General features: G+C 44.1%; 1 protein-coding gene across 1 annotated transcript in view; it reads left to right on the top strand.

Annotated features, from left to right (window-relative positions):
- Positions 1 to 4310: 4310 nt before the first annotated feature.
- The window catches only part of MYO15B (myosin XVB), a gene marked incomplete at both ends in the record, with an annotated part of 43263 nt that continues 24718 nt past the window's right edge, over positions 4311 to 22855 (top strand). The window contains 24 exons of the mRNA XM_084298342.1: positions 4311 to 6521; positions 7332 to 7535; positions 7608 to 7669; positions 8290 to 8353; positions 9102 to 9211; positions 9597 to 9671; positions 10065 to 10161; positions 10714 to 10817; positions 12397 to 12460; positions 12975 to 13088; positions 14435 to 14596; positions 14933 to 15046; positions 15525 to 15583; positions 15669 to 15792; positions 16813 to 16908; positions 17509 to 17640; positions 17820 to 17945; positions 18464 to 18541; positions 18885 to 19033; positions 19152 to 19197; positions 19569 to 19693; positions 19830 to 19947; positions 20465 to 20640; positions 21148 to 21241. Of these exons, the coding sequence (XP_084154468.1) occupies positions 4311 to 6521; positions 7332 to 7535; positions 7608 to 7669; positions 8290 to 8353; positions 9102 to 9211; positions 9597 to 9671; positions 10065 to 10161; positions 10714 to 10817; positions 12397 to 12460; positions 12975 to 13088; positions 14435 to 14596; positions 14933 to 15046; positions 15525 to 15583; positions 15669 to 15792; positions 16813 to 16908; positions 17509 to 17640; positions 17820 to 17945; positions 18464 to 18541; positions 18885 to 19033; positions 19152 to 19197; positions 19569 to 19693; positions 19830 to 19947; positions 20465 to 20640; positions 21148 to 21241 (4704 nt within the window). The remainder of the gene's footprint in view (positions 6522 to 7331; positions 7536 to 7607; positions 7670 to 8289; positions 8354 to 9101; positions 9212 to 9596; positions 9672 to 10064; positions 10162 to 10713; positions 10818 to 12396; positions 12461 to 12974; positions 13089 to 14434; positions 14597 to 14932; positions 15047 to 15524; positions 15584 to 15668; positions 15793 to 16812; positions 16909 to 17508; positions 17641 to 17819; positions 17946 to 18463; positions 18542 to 18884; positions 19034 to 19151; positions 19198 to 19568; positions 19694 to 19829; positions 19948 to 20464; positions 20641 to 21147; positions 21242 to 22855) is intronic.

The raw sequence follows: 22855 nt of genomic DNA, 5'->3' as shown, positions 1-22855 counted from the left end.
ATTAGGAAAACAGGTCCCACCCAAACTAATGCTGTTAAGCATCCAAAATCTTATCTTAGCAGCACTAATCACATTTTTTGTGAGGGTCACTTGTCCTGGTTGCTGACCTCACCTGAGTTTATCTTGTTTAATCTGCACCTTCTCTGGAAAATAGTTCTGGGAGGGGTATGGGGTAAAAGGGGACTTTGCCTTGAAGAGTCAGGGCCACCCTCGTGGGAGTTAAATCCTACACTCACCAAGCTGTCAGTTTGTAACCAGGTGACAGAGACTGCATGTGTGGACTGTGTATTTGTCCTTGCTTTGTTTTCTGCTTTTTTGAGGAAGAATAACTGGGAAGGGGAAAAGCATTACTGAATTAGAAGCAATTTTGCATGGGCCAGTCACCTGCTGCCCGCTCCTGCTGGTAGCAACCTTGCCCTGTTTGCAAAAGCTGCATTTAAAGGGGAGCATGGCTCTGTTCGGAAAATCAAATTGAATAGAAATTCAGTCTCTGCTTGATTTGGACAGAGAGTCAGGCATAATGAGGACACAGTGCCAGTTTTGCTGTCTTCTCAGGGCTGGCTGAAAGCTGCTTTCTGTTGTCAGCAGACAGCTTGGTGCTGGCGAGGCAAAGAGGACAGAGGCTACCTGTGCTATCCAGGCTTGGCTTCCTGAAATAAAACTCCAGGGATGCAGAAGGGACCAGTGATTTAATTTTCACCAGCGCAAGCTCTTATTTAGACTCTATTCACTGTGCCTTGTGTGGTAGCCTCCTGGGTGATAGCAGACGTTTTCTGGTATTGGAATTGACCTCTCTTTTCAGTCTCTGGAGATGTTCCCTTGTGATCCTCCGTCTGAGCCTGGTCCCTGCCTGAGTGAAATCCCTCCCCTTCTTACCCAAACTCTGCTAACCAGCTGGTGACACTGCTGGTTGAAAAGTTCAAAGGTGCCATGAAAAAGCTTGAATTATTAATGCCACTTTCCTTCCATATGCAACAATCATTTGTTGTTTGGGCACAGCCCAGCCAGAACTGATGTGAGACTCCACAGCTGGGCAGGCTTGCAAGGACACGGGAACAGACTGCATGGAAGCAAGGCAGAAGAGAAGGAGCGTGTTAGCATGTACGTGAATATGTCCTGTGATATGTGGTGCTGAGCAGCTTGCTGGAATCAGGACGGACCATGTAGGTATGTTGAGAAATTTACTGTGCAGAGTAAGAAAGAAGGGGCTTGAGCTATTTGTACAGTTGAATAAAAATAAAAGCTGCTAAGACTAAATCCCAAGCATTTCCCTGTATTTTTCCTCTCTATGAGTTCAGAGAAACCAGTCTGAAGTGCTGTGTTTAGGGAAGATGAGACTCGTTTCTCCACTGTTCTTAAAATAATAGCATGAGATACCTGCTCTTCTTTCTGTCTGTAGGTTCATGCTGTATTTCTTAATGGCATTGAGATTCTCCTTTCTCTGATGTAAAATGTTTTTATTTCTCTAAAAAGGAAGAATAAAATGGAATTTTTCTTTTTCCTGTAGTGATTTAGATGGAGTTACTATAGCGAGGTGAACTGAAAAACTGATGAGCAGAATCTTTCACCTGCTTCAGTGTGTCCAGGAGGCAGATGGTCCAGGACAGTTAATGAAAGCAGGGCTGATGTCAAAGGAATTGTTTATGTAAGTAATATTTATCTTACCATCCCCAGTAATAACAGTGGTGTTACAAAACAGCTCTAAAATCCGGGCTCAGAAGAACTGTGAACCTTCACGCTCTAACCCAGATTCAGTGTCTGGGGCCCTGTCTTTAAAGTGAATCCAGCTGAATACCTGTGCCTAAATTCCCTACACATTTGGGTAACGTGCTTGATCTTTCTCATCATCCAAGTATTGCAGCATTTTTATTTTGTGGAAGGCTTTAGCTTTCTAGACACATGACTATCTAGCAGTAACGCACATAAAAACAACTTTTTTTTTTTTTTTTCCCCTGTTGCATTAAGCATTGCAGAGAAACAATATCCATTTTAAACCCTCAGAAGGACAACACTGACAACTATTCCCTACTGAGGATTTAGGGTCTAATTCAGCTCCCATTAATCTCAGTGACAAAAGTTCTATAGCAGGATTTAGAGATCTAGGCCACTAGTACCGGTGTATTAAGCATGGGGGAAGAAATCAGATGACTAGAGACCTGCGTGTTAGACTACACCTTAAAGAGAGGGATAAGAGAAGAGGATTTGATGTTAGGACAAGAACTCCGCACTATGCAACAGACATGGCCAGGAAGTTATGAGTAGTATCAACTCTAGACCAAAGTAAAAAAGCAAGTTTAGAGGGAATATTAAAGACACTGACTGCTGTCTCTTTAGCCAGGTGAGAGAGAATGCTGCAGTGCTGTTTGCATGACCTGCTTTGCCCTGATGTTGAGGATCCCTTACCTGCATGTAACAATGCTTTCTGAGCAGCAGCTTTTTGCTCAACATGGGAGTTGCAACTGGGGAAGGAGGAAACACTGATTTTCCAGTTGTGGAGGATGGTTCTGCCATGCAGAAAAGCACAATATGGGTAGTATGCATTTGCAATAAAACCACAGGCTTTATATACACCTAGTATGCTCTTTTAGAGCTCTTTTGGGCTTGCAGCACGTGTGTAGTAACCAGCAAGGCTTTGCTTTTCACGATGGGAAGAAAGCAAGTATAGCTAATCCTCCCAACTCAGTCCCATTTATCAGAAATTGCCTACCATCTCCTGTGTGCCTTTGCCATCCCCATTGCTTTTGGGCACTGCTGTCAAAGTTTGTACACTGCATCCATGCTTACTGAGATGCAAGGTTTGGAGCTGTGAGACAAGTAAATATGTTGCCAGCATCCCACAATAGTCCCACATCTGACTGAAGACTTCCTATATTTGTCTTTTGATAACTACATTAACGTTTCAGAGTTATGCTGAAGGCAGGAATTACTAACAAAATTGTGTCTGCTTGGTCTTCTGCTACCTACTGAGAGAAATCATGAAGATATAATGGGTGGAAGCTTCTCTTCTGCCTGTGGAGTTGGCTGGAAAAAGAAAAAAATAGGAGAAAAGGGAGAGAAGAGTTTCTCATAGAAAGAGGGGAGAGAACAAAATATATAATGGAGTTTGCTTGTGTGCTGCTTTCTTCCTTGCATATCATTAACTAATGTCATCTCAAAGTTAGTTACAAATATCCCTTACAGGAGGCTTTTTACGTTTTCTTTCTGGAAAGATGTTGCAGACTGTCAGGTTTCCTTGCTATACGATTTATTTTTTTTCCTTTGTCCTATTCTCTTGCTCCATTCACCTTCCAGTTTTCATTTCCCTGGCCCCTCATTTCCTTTTAGTTGTGCCCTTACTGTTTTCCGGGATTGCCTTGGAGTGTTTAGTGACCATCAGAAGTAGGTTCTGCCATTAGCACCTCATTCAGACAAATGAACTGGAGTCTGGAACCCAACCATATCTGGTCTGTCTGAAGCAGCAAGAGGTTGACTCATGCAGGAGCTGTATAACTGGAAAGGATAAAAGTGATTTTCCAGCAGACTGAAAGATTGGGACTAATCCTTTGGGCATTTTTACATCCTTTATTTCCTGCCTGTGTGATTAGAGGAAAGACAAAGAGATAAGTAATGCTGATTAACACCTAGAATACTGAACATTTCCTAGACTGCCGCTCATAGCAGTGCACTTAAGAGGAGCTGTGTGGAGATGTTACTACATAATGGGGTATTATTTGCTTCTGACTTCTAACTCAGTTTAGCCAGATCCTCGAAGACATGAATGCTTATTCATGGAACACAGAGAAAAAGAAAATAAAGGATGGGGTCTTGCAACTCTGCAGACATGAGCTGGGTCTGTATTAGGAGTTTTATTTGGCGTATACTTGTTTGCCAGGGTTCATCTAGGTGTTTTTTCTATTAGCATAGATCATTAGATGTGTTCCTCTCATCTTCAGCAAAAATAAGGTTATTGGAGAAGCAAAAGCTGAAATAAAATAATCCTTCTTTCTTAAACTACCACGTGGTCAAACTTTTGTCACCTGTGGAAAATCATGGGCATTCACTCAGTTGCCTGTACCACTAGCCTCTGGCAAGAGTCCTAATAAGGGAAGAAAATTTGATGATTCATGACAAAATCAGAGACTAACCTGGTGCAAAATAGTCAGTTTTGCACTCTTCAGGTGCAAACATTTGTTCAGTTTTATAGAAATGAAATAATTACGATTTAGGAGGATCTGGCCTCTCTTTGTAGCTTGTTTCACAGCAGAATGTGCAATGTTTCCGTTTATAGGTGAATTAAGGTAAACCTGCAAATACTCCTGAACACTGGAGAGATGCCTCCTTATCGATCCAAAACTCGGCACAAAAAGGTTGGAAAAGAGAAAACATTGAATCATGAGAAAAAGGCAAGCTCCCCAGGAGATTCAAAGATCCATTGTGGGAGACGGCGAGAAGGTAAGAGCAAAAGTCAGTTGAAGAACAAAGAGTCATTGACTGAAAAAGATGACAACCTTGAGCAAGACCCTTTAAAAACCCAAGGGCCAGCCAAGGAAAGCAAAGAAAATGGCCACAAAGAGTTATTCTGGGGGGAGAAAGCCTATGAGAGAAATGATAAAAAAGAATCTGGTGTGGGGAGAAAACATGGAGAACAATTAGTGTCCAAGTTAGAGAGGAAAAAAGCAAAGGCCTGCAAACCACAGGAGGTGACATCAGTACAAGAAAGTGAGGACAGCAGTGATAAGGAGGAAAAGACTGCCACAAACAGCAAGAAACGCAGTATTAAAAGGAAGTGTGGAAAGCATCCTGGTGCTATTGAAAAAGTCAGTGACTCAGAGTCTGTAGAGTCCTCTGCAGTACAAAGTGTTGAAGGCTCTTTTCAGAAACATGACTTGCCACAGAAGGCACACAATGCCAGGCAGAGGAAGAAGCTTAATGAGGATCATGGCATTAAGAAGGCTTCTGAGCAGAAGTCAGGTTCTCAGTTCCAAGGCAGAATAGCAAGGGAAAAAGGTGAGAGAATGGGGAAAAAGCAAGTTGGAAAATGTACCCAGATTACGGTCACTGAAAGTGCAGAAGAAAAGTTACTGGAAACCTCCAATAACTCTGGTTCAGACTCCAGCAATGAAAGCCATTGTGCCTATAGAAAAGAAACTTCAGTGGACAGCACTGCAAGCAGCGAAGAGAAGAGTAACTCTTCAGGAGATAGCACCAGTGAGAAAGAAGCTATGCTGGAGGATGTTCCTGTGGCTGGAGGAAAAGGCTCCAAGGAACTACTCGGTGAAAGCAATGAAGCTTCTAGTAAGACTGAAAGAGAGCAGGTGACCACAGATGGAAGGAAAAAATCTGAGGAGGAAGGCACTGACTTTGCAGGATTAGAGGCAGAGGAGAAAAAGAGGAAGCAAGATGACATGCCAAGACATCCAAGATCTACTCTAGCTGAGAACAGTGAGAAAAGCGATGATGTGAGCATTTCAGGATCCCAACTGATAAGTCCTAAGAACAGAAAAAATGGTAGTACCACAGGAAGCAAGGAAAAAACGTTAGAAAATGACAAGGTTCAGGATATGTCAAAAGATGCATGTGATAATTCTGGTGACAGTGGGGAGAACAGCACCGAAGGGAATGCTGAGAAAGGAAAAGAAAGGGCAAGAAGAAAACCGCTACCTAGTGCTGTGAAAGCAAAACTCCCCATTAGCAAAGTACTTCAGGGAACTGAACAGGAAAAAAAGGTGAATGATGAAGGCAGCACACTGGAAGACAGCCCTTTGCTTTTCAAGCAGCAAATGACATTGAAAGAGAAATGCATGAAGTGTGAGAGTGCAGAACAAGGAAAAGTGGTAGGACATATACAGAGGGATGGTCCTTCAGACCGCAGCAAGCAGGCAGTAGCAGCGATGATGCTTACTAAGAAATACTCTTCTCAATCCCAAATCCTTCTCAATCTGAAAAGCAAACATAAAAATGCTGAGACCAAACTATTAACAAGCTGTAAACCAAATCCTGTCCAGATGGCTTTGGAAAGCAGCTCTGAACTGAAAAACGTTGAAAGTATCTGTTCAAAACCTACAACTCTACAAACCTTCAGTACACAGAAGGAACCCAACATAGCTCAGAATTTAGGAGAGAAAAGATTAAGTCTTTCAAGCATGTCAAGCTGCTCCTCTATTAGAAAAATATCATCTGATAAGCAGCACCTTGGCAGGAAGAAGAAAGTTGGAAAGGTTACTGGAAAAATGAAACTGGGTTCACGCCAGACTTTTGAGACAAAAAAAGAGAAAGCAGAAGAAGTGGTTGCAGAGGCACCTTCTGCAAAAGCAAATGTGCGTGATGGGAAGGGATCCAGGTACTTGCACAGCACCCATTCTACTTTTAGAAAAGTCACCACCCGGTGTGGTCAAAAACCTTCCAAGAAAGCAAGCCTGAAAGCTCGCCTGCTGAGTGTGGCACGTGCAATTGGTATTTCAGGATGGCTCTTGAAGAAATTTGGGAAGAGGAAGAGGAGCAGTAAGCCTTTCTGGCTGAGAAGTAGAATGGCTATCAGGATTGTAAGTACTGCTGGGTGGGTTGGTCAGTCTGACAAAACTTGCCCTGATGTAGCCGGACAGCTGGGGAGGGGTGAGGTGAGTGACAAAGGCTCATCTCCTCCATTAGCGGAGGGGAGAGGGGGCCCTAAAACATCAGAGGAGCTGGGATGTGCTGATTTGCCTTCTGGTGATTCCCCTCTTCAAGGAACCGGTTCCTTTCCAAACTCACTTAGCTTGGATGAGGACAAGAACAATATTCCTGATGCCAAGTTCGCTATAGTTCTCCCCAGAATGCACAGCATGGTTAAGTCAAAGACCTCCTCACCTGCGGGCTCTGGAAGTGGTCGTTCCCTAGAGAAACCGAGAGCTCTATCAGACAGAAGATCTGTGATGCCTGTGCAACAGGGCTGCGGACTCAAGAGTGACCTTCCCAGATCCTTGATGGATCAAAGCCTTCAGAGAAACAGCGAACAGTATTCCTGCAAGAGGGAAATATTTGCATCAACAAGTACAAGACAGGTGACACCTACTGCAACCCAATGCAGAGTGACCAGCCTTCCGAGCTCCTTGCCCCAGCAGGCAAAAACACCTGAGAGTGCTGCCACATCCCATTTCTCCACTGGGCAAACTTTGCAGCCTCACCACAAAGACCCTCACCTTTCCCTTTCTTCAAAAGCATCTGGAAATTATTGTTGTCCAGGCTTCCTTCCACCTCAAGAAGAGGATCCAACACATACAACAGAATATTCTGGGGAGGTTGGTGTCAAAGAGAATTCAGGTGGCCTCCAGACTGCAAGTTCCAAAGCCATACCTTGTGTTCATTGGTCCCAGCAGCAGGCTCAGGGATGTGATCCTGTGGCATGGCTGAACTCTGAATTATTGCTCCCACAAATCACCATCGAGAACCTCAGCAAATGGGCCATCTACAGGGATCCACATCTGGCCAACAGCCACGTGGTGAAGGTCTGCAAAGATCAGTGGGAGGCAGAAGACATCACTGACGATATGCTGGAGATGGACTTCATGCAGAAACAGGTACAGGCATTGTCTCCAATATTGGGATGAAGCTGAGCTTCTGATTTGTAATAACACATCTATGCGTTTCAGGTGTACATGGGTGAAGACCACAGAGTAGAAGTTGAAGAGATAGAAGATCTAACCAGACTGGAGTACGTGTTGTCAGTGGTATTCTGCAACTAATTAAAGGTCACAGAGGCTTGTTTGTTATCCTTAAAGCTCTTGCTGACTCAGGAATAAAAAGCACATTATAGATCCTTGGCTATAACATGAGAAAATGCTGTTCTTGTTGCATGAAGTGGGTGGTAAGTTGGGAAGACTTGCAGGAGGAGAAGGACATTTTTATGTTGTGTGCCTACTGACAATGGCATCTGTGCCTTTAGTAACTCCTGCTTCTTTCAGCTGTGTCAAACTCAGGCCTTACATCTTTAACGGTTTTTAATCACGGGTTGTTAATCATGCTGCTGTTGAAAGAGGAGCACCTAACACTGTTGCATGTCCTGGCAACCTTTACCCTTGTGATCCTGCTTAGAGAAACAGCTCTAAAGGCTGTGTGCAAGGAGTGATCACATGGATACGGGCAGGTTGGACACTGAGCTTGGGCTGCTCTGTTCTCTCTGATGTGCTTATTCCCAGACATGTTGGAACCAGGTGAAGGCAATGAGTAGTTTCAGATCCCAGCCTCCCACAAAATCCATGGGAGGGCAGAAAGGTTAATATCAGTACATACATTTGAAGCTTATGACTGACAGATTCTTTCCTCTGTTTGTAGGGAAGTCTGTGAGAGTTCAGTTCTGCTGTGTCTGAAGAAAAGGTTCCATCGCAATCGTATTTATGTATGGGTAGTAGTGGTTTTGTGTGTGTTTTTCTTCAGTGCTTATTCATTCTGAACAATGAGCTGTAAGAGAAAATGATTTCTCTCTCTCCATGAAGCTTTGATCTTGCACCAAGTAGCTCAAGAGCTTTTTCATTACTAGGAATGGTGATAAGAAGGATACTCACACTGCTTTTGCTCAAAAAAGAGGTAGCATGGAACATTTGCAGTAAAATCTAAGTCATAGAATCATGTCTAGAACAGAGTCCCAGAGTTTCTCTTGAATTTTGGTATTTGTTGCCAACCCATGTGCATGCTTGGGTTCAATTTTAGCTTCAGTTGCTCCTAGGGGAATTCCTCTGTCCTAGCAAACCAGTTCTGAGTAAAGTTTGCGGATCTTGAGAAGAGACATTGGATTTTCTGCAAACATTTTGGTGTTGCAGTCCAGAGCTAGTGGAACAGTTGTTCCCTTTCTCAGTTACTGACTCAGATGTTCAAACCTGTGCCTATGATTCCATGTGGAGCTTGGAAAATAGAAAGGGACCAGTGAAGCCAACCAGAGGGAGTGCCCCCAGTATGTTAATGACAGAGCTTTGAAAAGGACCATTGAAAAAATGTGCTTTGCCCTGCATGAGCTGGCAATGTAATCAGAATATACAGTGTTCCTTTAAAGCTCGTTTTAGTATTTGTATTCCCAGTCAGTTGTGTTCCTCATTCAGAAAATTCTAATGAGCCACCAAATTTGTTCCCATTTCTGATTTTTGGCCTAGACTTACATTGGGCAAGTCTTGGTTTCCGTGAATCCTTTCAAAGACCTCAGTATCTACTCTGAAGAAGTGGCTACCCAGTACCACCGAAGGACACTCTCCGAAAATGCTCCGTATGTTTCTCTTTCTTGACTAACTCCCCAGACTCTGTTCTCTTTGGGCTTCAGAAGGTGTTTAGCAGCTGTACCAGGGCTAACAATGTATTCAGGTTCCGTGAGTGTAGATAATATTGCTGGTGTCACTTACATGAAGCACCATGGCACAGAGCGTTACTTAGCTTAGGTCACAGAGGTCCAGGAGGAACCTGAACTTTGCAATGGCTTTTAACCTGATGTCAGCAAGAACAAAGCTCTGATTTCCCTGGTTCCTCACGTTTCTTAGGCCAATATGTTGGCCCAGCTCTCTGTAGATCAGTGATGTAGATCAGCCTTTTAGTGCCGTGCTTGTGCAGTAGAAATGTGAGGCCAGTTAACCGGGGTTTTCTTTCTGTGTGACTAGACACATCTTTGCCATAGCAGAAATGGCCTACGCACTGTCCCAGTCATCAGAACAAGAGCAGTGTGTCATCATCAGGTAAGAAATGTGGGTGCTTTTCAAAGGCTTGTCCATTTCTTTATGCAAGAAAGACTTTCATCTTTGTATTTCACTGACCATGAATGTATCATTGTGGCTATTGTGTGAAGGTTGTGAGTAGAAAACATGAATGAGATGGGATTTTATTTCACTCTGTGGAAATACAGTTTGAATTTAGCTTCATAGCCTTTGGGAGGAGTAGAAAAGAAGGCATTTGACATTCTACAGTGGATTCTTATTTGTGCTTATTTTGTGTCAGCGTTTTGAACAACGTGATAGATCTTCATGTGTTGTCAGTACAGTTCCACTGATTTACTGTAACAGAACCTCTGATAGTGTCTAAATCAGTTAATTCTCCTCTGATGCCAACTTCCTTATCTCTTATTCCTCCAGTGGACACAGTGGCTCGGGTAAAACAGAAGCTGCCAAAGCAATTATGCGATACCTGACTATGCTGTACCAGAGATCAGACAGTCACAGGATCAGGCAGGTAAGAGGAAACTGAGATTTGCTTTATGCTATGATGGCTTGTTAAGAGGTAGAAGCCAAAGACAGCACACACACGCCATACTGTCCATTTTGTTTCTTCATTCCTGTTCAATGCGCTGGACTTCAGATGGCTGGTGGTTCAAGGTGAACCTGCCGTGAAGATAGGAGCCACAGCTGATGCATTTTAGTAATGGAGAGCTCTGATGCTGTATAGGGTGCTGCATCTGTTTGAAGATTTGTTTGTATCTGTTTTGAAATTTTTGATTTGACCTGCCTCAGAGACCTTACAGCGGTGTTTGGGAGTTGAAGCTAAACAATCACAGAGCAGAAGTGAACTGAATGATCATAGCAGTGAAGGTAAAAAGTTCATAGAGCAACTCAACAGGGGCTGAAGGTACTTGTACCAAGACAAGTTCAGAAAGAGACTCCTTAGTCAAGCAAGAATCAATTCAGTGAAATCCCTTCTATTTTGGATTTTCAGATTAACAGTTAATTAAGTACTTTGGGGTAAAGAAAAACATGATCGCTACTTAAGTGTTCTCTTTTCTTCAAGCCTTGTAATGTCCTACCCATCCTGGAGAGTTTTGGGAATGCCAGAACCATCCTCAATGACAACTCAAGTCGTTTTGGGAAGCTTCTGAACATCTACCTGCGACAGTGAGTTAAAAGAACATCATCACAGGATGCTGTCCTTCCTAACTGTCCAGGGGGACTTGGGTGAGCAAAGATCTAGTAGAGCTTAGGGCTCATGCAATAGCTTTCCCCCAATTACAGCCTTGTTATCATCAGGGTAGGATGGTGAGGTTACACCCCTACTTTGCTCTTAGGTTTCCTCCATAAAAGAATAGATCTTCACCTCTCGAGATGGATGATAAATTAAGAACATCAGACTGTCTGAACTGCTTTATATCAAGGAGCTATGTGATACAATATTGTGCCTCCAGCACTGGCAACAAGCATTCATACCACACTTCTCTCTAACACTCTGTTAACCCCTAATAAAATTTTTTTGGTGCTGTTGCAAAACGCTGAGCTGACATTTTCATGAAACTATCATAACCCCAAAGTCTCAGTTCTAAGCAGCAATGGTTAACTCAGTTTATATGTGAGGCTGGGGTTACTTCAGTTTGTGTGCATCCCTTTACATTTATCTACAGTGAATTTCATGTGACATTTTATTGCTCACTCATTCAGCATTGTAAGGTCTATCTGCAGTTATTGGCCTTCAACCTCGCTACTTTGAAAAATTTCATAATGTCAGGAAGCTTTGTCATATTGCTGTTCAGCTCTCTTTTAAGTCACTTATCAAACCTTCAATTACACTTAAGGGCCGGAAGACAGACAATTTGTGGAACTCTAGTGGTTACCTCCCACTTTTAAGAGTATTAGCCATTTACTCCTACCCATGTCAAGACCTTCCTTCTTCTGCGATAATTGTCTGCTTTCCTTAAAAGTTCCCCGACTTGATAAAACCTTCTGGAAGTTCACACAGACTGTATTCCTCAGGTCTTTCTCATCTGCATGCTTGTCATCCTGTTGAAAATACTCCAGGAGGTTTGTGGGACAGGACCTCTCTTTACAGAAGCCATAGTGACTCTTCTCAAATCAATTGTATCTATTCAGATGGCCACTAATTTCTTCCCTTCATTACACACCTACTTAATCTGCATGGGACACGTGTAAGGCTTACAGGCCGATTGATCCTTGCCCACTCCTTTACTCCAGGCTGCTGGCTGCATGGCCCAGTATTGCTGTAGTACTTGGACATCCTGCTTTTGGTCCAAGGTAACTTTGTAAAAGGTGCAATTCAAATACAAAACAAAATGGTGATCCCTTTCCTCACAGGCTGTCAGTCTGACACATAGAATGAATGTGTAAGGGTAGATGAGGCAGTGATAGTGCAACGCTAATCAGACAAGACTGAAGGACAGGTGCTTGCCTTGTCTCCTGGAGTATTTTCAGGACATAAAGTGTGAGCATCATTCAAATCCGAGCTCCTTTGTACTCTGAAGGCTCTTCAGAAATCAAGCTCAAATCTTGATGTTTCATAGCTGCTTTCTCTGTAATAGCATGATACAATACACTGGTGCTGGAAAGCTTCAGAATTCAGACCAAGTTGGTCAGGTTGTATCCTTGTTTCTCGGTAACAACTCCTTTTGCTGATCCCTCAGACAAGTGGATCTACCTGAAATGTCTGACTAGCTTCTGATAGGATCTGTTGTCTTCTTGTGCTTAGAGGGGCCGTGGTGGGAACGTCCATCTCCCAGTACCTGCTGGAGAAGTCTCGTGTGGTATTTCAGGTGAGGACCAATGAGTTCCTCTCTCCCTTTTTCATATTTAATATGAAATTTAATGTTAAATAACAGGGATGGGAAAAATGAGAATTACTTCCCATTTCTTCTGTTAGCAAGAAATAAGTTCCCTCTGTATAGCAAAAGGTAATCACTTATTTTATATGAATAAAAGAGGAGCTTGCTGTATCTCAAACAGGTTGAAGTATGCCACTTATTAGGGATTACTGAAAGTTAAATCTTTCCTCGCCTAATTTTTGTTAATGTCTGGAGTGTGGAAAAGGTCAGGTATTGGAGCTGCACGAAAGGGACTGCTCTCAGATGGAGTGCTCTCAAGGTGTCAGTGAGAAACCCTGGAAACTTTTTGAATAGTAGTTCTTGGATAATTTCTAGCATCATCTTGCTGACCTCTCAGAGAGAGTTCAGTGTCCAGCTTTTGAGTGTTTGGTTTGTGGCAGCATCTATTCTGTAGAGTTTTGCAATTGGACTTGGAGTCAACTCTATGAAGTGTGTTTCCCATCAGGCACACGGTGAGAGGAACTACCATGTTTTTTATGAGCTACTGGCTGGACTGCCTGCGGAGCAGAAAGAGGAGTTGTACTTGCAAGAGGCAGAGTCTTACTTTTACCTGAATCAGGTGAGTGGTGTGAGGATGCTCTGCAGCAAGGGAATGAAATGGCTGAGGCATCATTTCTGTTTGATTAGCAAGGCTCTTTGTGAGGCATCTCCTAACTTTGCTTGTCTCCTCATGTGTCCCTTGCAGAACTATGCTAAACTTTGCTCTGTTCCTTCTCTCACCTGACCTAAGAAGAAATATCCTGGTGCCTTATTTGCTCTTTTTCTCACTTTTCATGTCCCTCTGTTCCCAAAGAAAGCCTTTTAAAAGTCATCTTGTGGGCCTATGGCTCCACCTCGTGGTGAAGAAGTGCTTTTCTCATTGCCTTTCCTTGGATTTGCAATTTATTGAAGAACAGAAAAGAACAGGCGAATTTCTTTTCTTACCTTTTACAAAACACACTTGCTTCCTTGACTGACTGAATGGGTGAAAAATTTACAGCTGCTGTGTTGTAACTGCTGATGACAATCCATTTAAATTGGAAAATTGTTTACCAGACTTATGTTTAAGTCATCACCTTGGAGCACAATTACCTTTTATTAAGAATACTTTCCATACTCAGAGTTCACAACAACTGAGGACTCCTTGAGGAATGCTTGATACCATCTTTCCTTCAGGCAAGGAAAGTACAAGTACCACTAATGACTCAAGGAGGCAGGGCAATTAAGAATCTATCTTACCCAACAGATACCTGTTAGACGTATGCTAAGAGCTAGAAAAGTTATCTGCATGGAGGCAAGTCCTTCTTGGAGGCTGGTAGTAGATCTCTCTATCACATAAGAAAAAAAAACAAGCAGAAACTTCTGCAGAAAGATGCTCCTGTATTCTCACAGGGAGTTAGAAGGGTGCTATTCCTAGTGGCTAAGGCTCTGTATTGCAAACTAAACCCTTTGAGCTAACAGGAGCCTCTTGGTCTGCTACAGAGAGGAAAAGGGAAAAAGATCAGATCATGCAGAGGTGAGACTAACTCCGGACTGCTCTCTGTGTGCACATAAACCCGTTTGCTTTCATACGTCAGATTCTGGTAGTGTTTGGGGTAACAACTGTTGACGTGACTTAATCGGAGGAGTTTCTGGTATCCCCTCTCCTGTCAAGCTGCATTCCAGCAGTGGGTAAGGGATATCTGGGGTGCCTATATTGGAACCATAATTGAAACTTGGCATCTGTGGACAAGAGAGATTTTGCTCTCCAAATTCCAGAGAGGAAGGACTGGTCTGTCATGAATGCTGGCCTCTCACTAGCCGTGTCTGTGGTCTTTTTGATTCCTCCAGCCCTTAAAACATTGAACCACTGGTTTGAAGATGGTAGCTCAGCTCCAGTCTGTATGAAAAGGGGCTGACCACAATTATCTGTCCTTGTTCTCTCAGGGCAGAGCGTGTGACATCGTGGGGAAGGAGGACAATGAGGACTTTCTGGTCTTGGTGCAAGCTCTGGAGGGAATCAGCCTCTCAGACGATCAGCTGACCTCCACCTGGACGGTGCTGGCTGCCATTCTGCAGCTGGGGAATATCTGCTTTACCTCCTACGAGGTACAGTAACCCTCGTCAGCTTGGCATTGAGCTGTTTTTATTGAACATTGCTGTTATCCCATGTGATGGGGCCAGGGAAATTATTCATGACCGAGGATGACTTTGGAGACTATTCAGTTCCTTAGATATTAAGCTCCAGACTGACCTAGATAAGAACAACCAAAGGTTGTTAGAGCTGGAGTAGCTGTTTGAGGATCCAAGATGAACCCAGGTGCTGGTATCATACTCAAGCAGTGACCTGCATCTGTGCAGCTGAGATGCTTTTAAGAATATTAATACTAGTTGGTCCTAGTACCCAGTCCGTAGCTGAATCTATTGCTCTTCTCCATTACTTAGAAAGAATTCTTTGAGCATGCAGCTATCGCCAGTGATACCGAGATTCAGATCGTGGCCAATTTGTTGCGTGTCTCCGCAGATTTCCTGCAAAGTGCTGTGACTCACCGTGTCACCGTGAGTACCTTTTGGCCATTTCTCATTCATCCTGAAGCATGGCATGCCTTAGCCAGTGCTCTGTGAGCAGAAGGGCCTTAGATGGTCCAAAACCTGGAAGGTAACAGCGGGAATAAAATGCTGCAGAATGGCTAACATGCTTCATCAGTACCGGAGATTGGATGAACCCCTCAAGGTAGCTGAGGCAGGGTGGAGAGACTGTAAAGACAGAACTCCCATACAGGAGGGCTCTCTTCTAGCCTGAGGTGACTTCAGGCCTAACACCTTGGCCAGCTGACTCCCACCCTGAAACACAGCAGCATGTGCTTTTACTGTTTACTTTTTCCTTTGAGAGCTGGGTAAATTCTTAGGTCAAATAGAAAAAGTCCGTTTGTTAACTGAGCCAACTTCCGTGTGGATTTCCAAAAAAAAGAACAACAAAAACACCACATATAATTGTGAGATAATAACAGTAATTCATCTCTTTCTTTCTGTCCAGGTGACATGTTATGATCGGATCTTCACACCTCTGTCTGTAGAAGGAGCCATTGAAGCCAGGTGACTTCTGCTACTGTTTGTTTGTTGGTAAGATGCATCCAAGGGTGCTGTTTTTGTTCTAACTAGTTTTCCCTCTCTTGCTCAGGGACTCTATTGCCAAGACTCTGTATTACCTGCTCTTTGAGTGGCTGCTGCTGAGAATCAATGAGTGGTTGGCTCCCTGGGAATCGGACTGTGCCGTAGGCATTGTGGACATCCATGGTTTTGAGGTTGCTTTTCCTATTCTTTTGGTATTTTCTGGGTTGCAAGTACATGTGCTGATTCTCCTCAGTCACTGCCAGAGATGGGAGGAAATATGATTCCTACCTGAAAGGAAATAGTAATTGTACCATGTAACTTAGATGCCTGTGGTAAGGGGGGTACATTTTTATTACATTATTTTATTAAATTATTACAGATTTGTTTGTTTGTTTGTTTGTTTTGAGGCAGTAAAGAAGAGCTCCTTCAGGACATTTAACACTTTTTTTTCTTTTTTTTTTTTATTAATGGCCCTTGCTTTCAGTTGCCATCTGGAATAACCCATCCCATTTCTCTTATGACTATGTGGCATAGGTGCAATCCTAAATTAAATAGGATTGGGTAGATTGCAAGTAGCATTGGCTTGTGAGTCCTAACTCTCCTAGGCAGTTAACAGCCTAGCCTCAAATGGTGAGAATGGTTTCTGGTGCTCCCACCATGTCAGCCTTGCATGTTTGGTACTTTTCCATGAACTGGGCAGTAAGGTGCTGCGTAGATAATTCACATAACTAGCTTTAGTTCTGCCTTTCTAAAGAACGAATTGGTTCCTGCACCACTGAGCTTCTGGGAGCTTCCCAGACTTGGGGTAAACAAATAATATGCAGAGCAGGGGCTTAGAGTGACATGCATTCATCAAGGCATGTGAGCTTTATATTTAGGATTCCTGTTAAAATCTGTGTGTGGACTGATGGATTCTGAGAACAATGATGCACATGAGGCTGTGCATCTAAGAGTAGATCTCTTCTTTGTTTTCCTTCACAGCTTGTCTTACCTCTTGCTGTTCATCCTAGTCAATATTTCAGGCTGAGAGCTTGCAAACCAGACATGGTATGATTGGAGTTTCCCAGGTTCATTATCACTTATTGATCAGAACAAGCTGCCTGAACCAGGGGCTCAGATCAGCACCATCTGGTGCTGTGCATTGTTTGCAGAAGACAGAGTCTCTGGGAGGGCTGTGGGTTGGAAGTGATAATGCCTTTTTGTCTTTGCAGGATCTAGGTGTGAACAGCTTAGAGCAGCTCTGCATCAATTTTGCCAATGAGCGTCTCCAGCATTTTTTCAGCCAGACTGTCATTGCCCAGGAAGAGGTAAGTGATGCTCACACCTGCAGATGAGGGCAGCACATATGGAATGAGCTGAGCCAGCCTTGGCTGGAGACTGTCCTTTAGCAGAAAAAAAGGAAGCTGAATAAACATGTCTCTCTTAAACAGTACCCACGGGATCCTAATCCAAAGAGCTGATTACATAATAGCTGTTACTAATTCTGTAGTAAATTGAAAGAGTTTCTTAGAGCCTTGCTCCCTCTTACAGATTTTATAAGCAAGTTGTTCTGGATCAATGACTCCAGACTCCAGTGGTACTTTTAAAGCTCCTTCTGGTAGATTCATTGTAGCATTTTATTTACTATTCCACTTCCACCTGGAGGTGAAAGTGTACTTATCAGATTTGTTGCCTTTCACAGCTCACTTTATCGCTCTGTTTAGCAGAGCAGCTTTTCTCACTTAAATAAGGAAAATAATTAGTGGCTTTAAAAGACATTTCATAAGTCAAAACCAGATAATTCTAAGCAAGTTTCTAACAGCAGTGAAACACCAGCTTCCTGAAGAATAAACCAAATCCCACCATTAACTCCCTACTTTGTTCTTGTTTTCATGGCTGGATTTGTCTGGTTGGCCTTTAACATATAGGAGGAATACAGCCAAGAGCAGTTAGTTTGGATTCCTGTCTCCAAGATGTACAATGAGTCATGCCTAGATGTCATTGCTGCAAAACCCCATGGCATCTTGTGTATCCTAGATGACCAAACTTCACTTACTCAGGTGAGCTCTTATCTTCTTTTGTGATCCCTCTCACAGGATGGTTCTGGCAAGGCAGTCGCACAGATTGACCAGAGACTGTTTACACAAATTATTGCATGCTTTTACCTTCCATTTAACAGTGGCTTTTCAGCTACTGAATATGTTGCAGTAGTGGGAAATGTTACTCATCTCCTTTACAGGCCACTGACCACACTTTCCTCCAGAAGTGTCATTACCATCATGGAAACAGCCCTTGGTACACCAAGCCCAAGCTGCCTTTGCCGGTCTTCACCGTGAAACACTATGCAGGCCCCGTCACCTATCGGGTGAGCCAGTGGGGGACTTGGAGCAGGTGGAGCAATAGGCCGTGCTGTGGGTGTCCTGATGGAGCAGTTCTGAGTGCTGGGGATAAAGCCTTCTATTTGTAACTGCACATCCATCTAGAGCAGCCCTCTGTCAAAAATGAGGAGATTCTTGTTAGTAGAGGCAACTAAAGAGCCTCTAGGTCAAAACAAAATAGGTAGTGCCCATGATTACACAATAGCCTACTTTTCTTGAGCCAGAGCCCAGAAAAAGCCAGGAAAACTGTTGCTGCTGAAAGTAAGTGAGGGTCAAAGCCTGTTGGACAATGTGAAGGGGAAAAGGAACAATCCCTCCAAAAAGCAGCAGCCGCTGTCTCCCCTGCTTTTGGTGGCACTAGGAACAGCAAGTCATTCTGTAGGGCTTGCTTCTTGTTCCACCTCTCCAGTTCTCTTCTCCAAAGAGAGGTGTGTGCATGGAAGGGTGTTTGCCTGTCTGTTTTCTTGGTCTGAACTGTGCATTAAATCAGGCTTTACCTCTGCAGGTCCACAAGTTTCTTAATAAAAACCGTGACCAGCTGCGTCTAGAAGTGCTGGATATCTTCTCCCAGAGCCGCCTCAAGGTATTGTAGTGGTTGAAGATGAAGGTCTCTGTTGCTGTTACCTAACAAGCCCTTCTGCTTTCATGTGAGAAACAGAAAGACCTTGGACAGGTGTCGGGGGAAACTGGAGGAAATGTGAGAGAAATTTTGTTCTACTGAAGGACACTTGGGAATTGAACAAATCTTCTTTGGTTGCAATTTATGCATTTTTTTTTATATAAGACTTACAGACTGCCAGAAAGATACAGATGTGGTTCCTGGCTCTGCAGGGGGCAAGGGAGACTAATTCCCCAGTTTTAGATGGAAGAGATTTGTTCTTTCCACATAGTGGAGGGAACTTTGGTAAATTTCTTTGTCTTTCCAGGTGGTGTCTCACATTTTCCAGAAGGCTAAAGCTGCCTACAGTCAGCAAAGGGATCTGGGGGCCAGGGGCAAAGGGCTTAAGCCCCGGGCCTCTACACTGGTGTCCAAATTCCAGGAGTCTTTGCAGGACCTCACAGCCAAGCTGAGAAGGTGAGAAGTGCTCATTCCTGTGCTGGGCTGATTGCTGTACCCAGAAATATGTGAATTCTTCTCAAGTCAGCACAGAGGAGAGGATGATGAAAGGTTCTTCCTTTCTTCTGTTTTGCAGGAGTCATACCTTCTTCATTCGGTGCATCACTCCTAATCCTAAAAAGGTAGGGCAGCATCCTGAGCTCCTTACAGAGTCCCTCAGTTCTTTGAAATCCAGTACTGTGCAGCAGCTTTCCTTTTGTGTCTGGGTTGGGACTCCTTTTCTTCATTTGATAGCTTTAAATTTTTTGTCCCCTTTCTCTGTTTTGTACTCTTCCCTGTGGCCATGTGAGCTGACCATATGCTGGGGGATAAGAAGCATGTCCAGTGTCAGCTGGACACCAAAAGGTGTGTTGGGTTTTGTGTCTCACACCCATAGAGAGATCTAACCAAGGGCAGGACAGTAGAAGGAGCCCCTTTTCTCAGCTCTCTGCCCTCTGTTTTTTCTTTCTTTGATCTCATGTTTTCCATTTTTTAATCTGTCTTACATTCACAGTTGTCAAATATCTTTGATGTGGAGTATGTCACTTGTCAGCTGCGGCATTCTGGGATACTGGAGGCCATCCACATTAAAAAGGAGGGATACCCAGTCCGTCTTCCATTCCAGAACTTCCTAGCCAGGTACAATGATATATTGGCTTGGGATTCCCAGGCCACTCAAAGCCTGGATGAACTTGTCAGCACATTGTGATTTATCCTCCTCTGAGGATTCCAGTTACAGCCCTGGCTTTCCTCATATCAGTGTCTCTTCTTCCAGGTATGGTCTCCTGGCTGGGCAAGGGCACAGCTGCTTGGAGAAGAGAGAAGTCTGTGTGGCTGTGCTGTCTCGTGTGGTGGGGAGCCCCTCAGATCTTTATCAGATTGGAGTCACAAAGGTGGTGCCTATAGAGAATCCCATCTTAATTCCACTGGCCCAGCCATTTATTCATGGGCTGTCAGTGAACACTGAGCAGCTTGGCTCTCCTGCCCAAAGAAGGGGAACATTGCATGCCTCCACCTCCCTTTTGCTTTGTCTTGTCTCAAGTACGGAGGAAAAAAATTTAGCATTTCAGATAAAAAACAGGAGGGAGGCTTCAGGATGTTTTAGTAGCATGACCACCTCCTTTATCCTCCCAGCATTCCTTGGTGGAGGCCTGGGCTGCTGGTTTTCCTGCTTAGTAACCTTCATCACTCTCCAGTTCCCTGCTCCTGAACCATCTTCTGCAAATACATCCACCTTTGTCATGTGGGCCTACATCTCCTGCCCTTTTCAGTTAGGAGAGTGCAGTTTCCTTAGCAGGGAACATTATGGGCAGTAGAGGCTTACTTGTAAGGAGGGAAAACAAAAACTTTTGCCTCTTAGAGAAACTGGCTGCTTTTGTTGTGGGTCAAAGACTCTTCCCTTTGCCTCAGGTCTTCCTGAAGGAGAAGGCCTGGCAGCTGCTGGAGAGACGATGGAACCAGAGGCAGAGCTGGGCCATTGTTACCCTCCAAAGGAATTTCCGATGCCTCCTCCACCGCAGGCGCTTCCGTGTCCTCCAGGAGAAAGTCACAATCATCCAGGCTCACTTCCGAGGTTATCAGGCAAGGTGAGGAGACAAGGTATAGCCCTTTATCCTTGCCTAGGATGGCAAGGTGAGGATGTGCCTGGACAGACCTCTCCTCATGTTGGCTCCCAACCTGCTCTGCAGTGGGGAATTCTGTTGGGTCAACCGTTAGTGGAATGGCTGGAGCTTAATGGTGATCAGCAGGGCTGCAGAGGCAGTTCCTAATGAGAACAGGTGTGCTGTAGGCTTACATGCTGTAGGTGGAGGAGAGATTTCCCAGCACTGAGCAGAGGTTCCAGTAGAAATACAGCTGTTATCAGAACTGTTATAGTAGCCTGCTTGTGGTAGTGCTGATACTGTGATGGTTAGAGCAAAGGATGTAGAGAAAACATTTCAGAGAGAACCAGGCTTAACACACTAAGACCAAATCCTGGCGGACTGATTAGGTTGTTATATTTGGTCCATAGCCTTGAACTGAGTCCATAGTCTGCCTAAATTTTGGTGGTTTCCTTTTCATTAGCATTTTTTCCTCTTTTCAAATCCCTCTAGGAAGCGGTACAGGAGGCTGAAGAAGACTTTGGTGCAGTTTAATACCATGGTTTTAATCTCTAGACATTTCATTCAAAGGAGGAAGCACTGCCAGGTAACAACACTTCTCAGGACCAGGTATCCTGCAGGAGCTATTTCTGTCCTAGGCAGAGAGCTAGTTTTTGGGTGAGGCCAGGGCATGGCTGGCTTTAGAGACAGTTTATAGGAAATGATGCAATGAATTGGTAAAGCTGTCTTTCACTCTCTGGCTGAGATGAATATAGTCAAAAGAATAAAGTCCACAGGGACTGGAGCTTTGTTCCCTAGATGAGGTTCAGAATTGGCAAGGGTAGTATAAATGCAGCAGGTCTGTATGCCTGTGCATGTGAGCTTCTCTAGGCTGCCACACACAGGACATGAGTTTATTCCATCTGTGGCCTCCAGAGTTGCTGTTCAACTCAAACTGTAAGGAGTCATTGTCTTTTTTGGTTGGCCAGCTCAGTTCTGGTGTTTCCCTGGGTGGTGACTAAAATGCAGTATTTCTTCAGTCCGCCTCTTAAAGCTACCTCGTGTTGAAGTCCTTGACCTTTTGGAAATCAGCTGGGCCCATAGTAGGGATGAGATTAAGATGGCAGTGATTTAAGAACATGGAAAATTGTGTACAGAAGAGAGCCTTGATAACAGTCCAGTGTGTTGAATGCATTTTGCACAAGCTGCTAAAAATAAAATAATAAAATAAAATAAAACCAAGCAATCAGGCCAATCTTATTTAGGATAGTGATTAACATCTGTGTAGCTGGCAGCTTCCCAAGGCAGGCAAGGAGGGGCCCAGTGGAGCTGGTGCCATGCTCAGCAAAGCATGGGGTGGAAGGTTAAGGCCAGTGTTGCTGGAAGACTGCAGAGGTGCCTTCTGCCATGCCATGCCCGGAACAGTGCGTGTTCCTTTTCCTGCCCTTTCTTACCTGGACAGGATCCAGCTTTTCTTTCCATCAGTAACCACAACAGCACAGTTACTTTGAATCTGTTTCTGTTCCTCCAGTGTTTGCTTGATGAGGTATCTGTACATGTGTTAACAACAATAAAAGGTCTCAAAGTTCACCTGCTGCAAAGTTCCTCCTTCTCCCCCAGCCCTGCCCTTTGTACTTTAGCATGCCTACTGTCTTTGGCAGCCCAGCCCTCATAACCTCCCGTCTAGTCCCTCCCAACATTATTCTGCAACAGGCAAGCAAGAGAAAGAGAGGGAGAGACTGGGACCTTCCTTTTTCACCTTGGGGTAGGAAGCAGGTGAGTGTCGAGTCTGGGGGGCAATAGTATAAGATGGGAAAGTGCAGAGCTGCAAGAGAGTTTGGCTCTTGGTACCCTTCCCGCCCCTCTAAAGGGGTCCCTCTCCACAGACAGCTTCCTCTGTCCATTTTCAGGCTGCATTACTGTAATCTTTAATGCTGGAGGAGACAGGCGAATGTTTCCGACAGCTTGTGTGTGCTTTTGTCCTTGGATACGTCAAATGCCAGACAAGGGAGGAAAGGTGTGGGGGGGATGCTGGACAGGTGGTGAAAGCTCCTGCTCTTGGATTGTTTTGTGTAGAGCAAGTGGTGCTAAAGCAAAGCTGAAGGCTTTGCCCTGGCATCCCCCTTTCATATACCATATTGAATCCAAGGAAGGCTCTGCAGCCTTTCTGTCATTTTGTCTGCTGGAGCAAGACACCAGCTCCCGTCCAACTGCAGAGTCT

Source organism: Netta rufina (assembly GCF_964035555.1).
Source record: "Netta rufina genome assembly, chromosome: 19".
NCBI lineage: Eukaryota > Metazoa > Chordata > Aves > Anseriformes > Anatidae > Netta > Netta rufina.
Note: the sequence above shows the minus strand (reverse complement) of the source record. Positions and strands in the feature narration are given on the sequence as shown.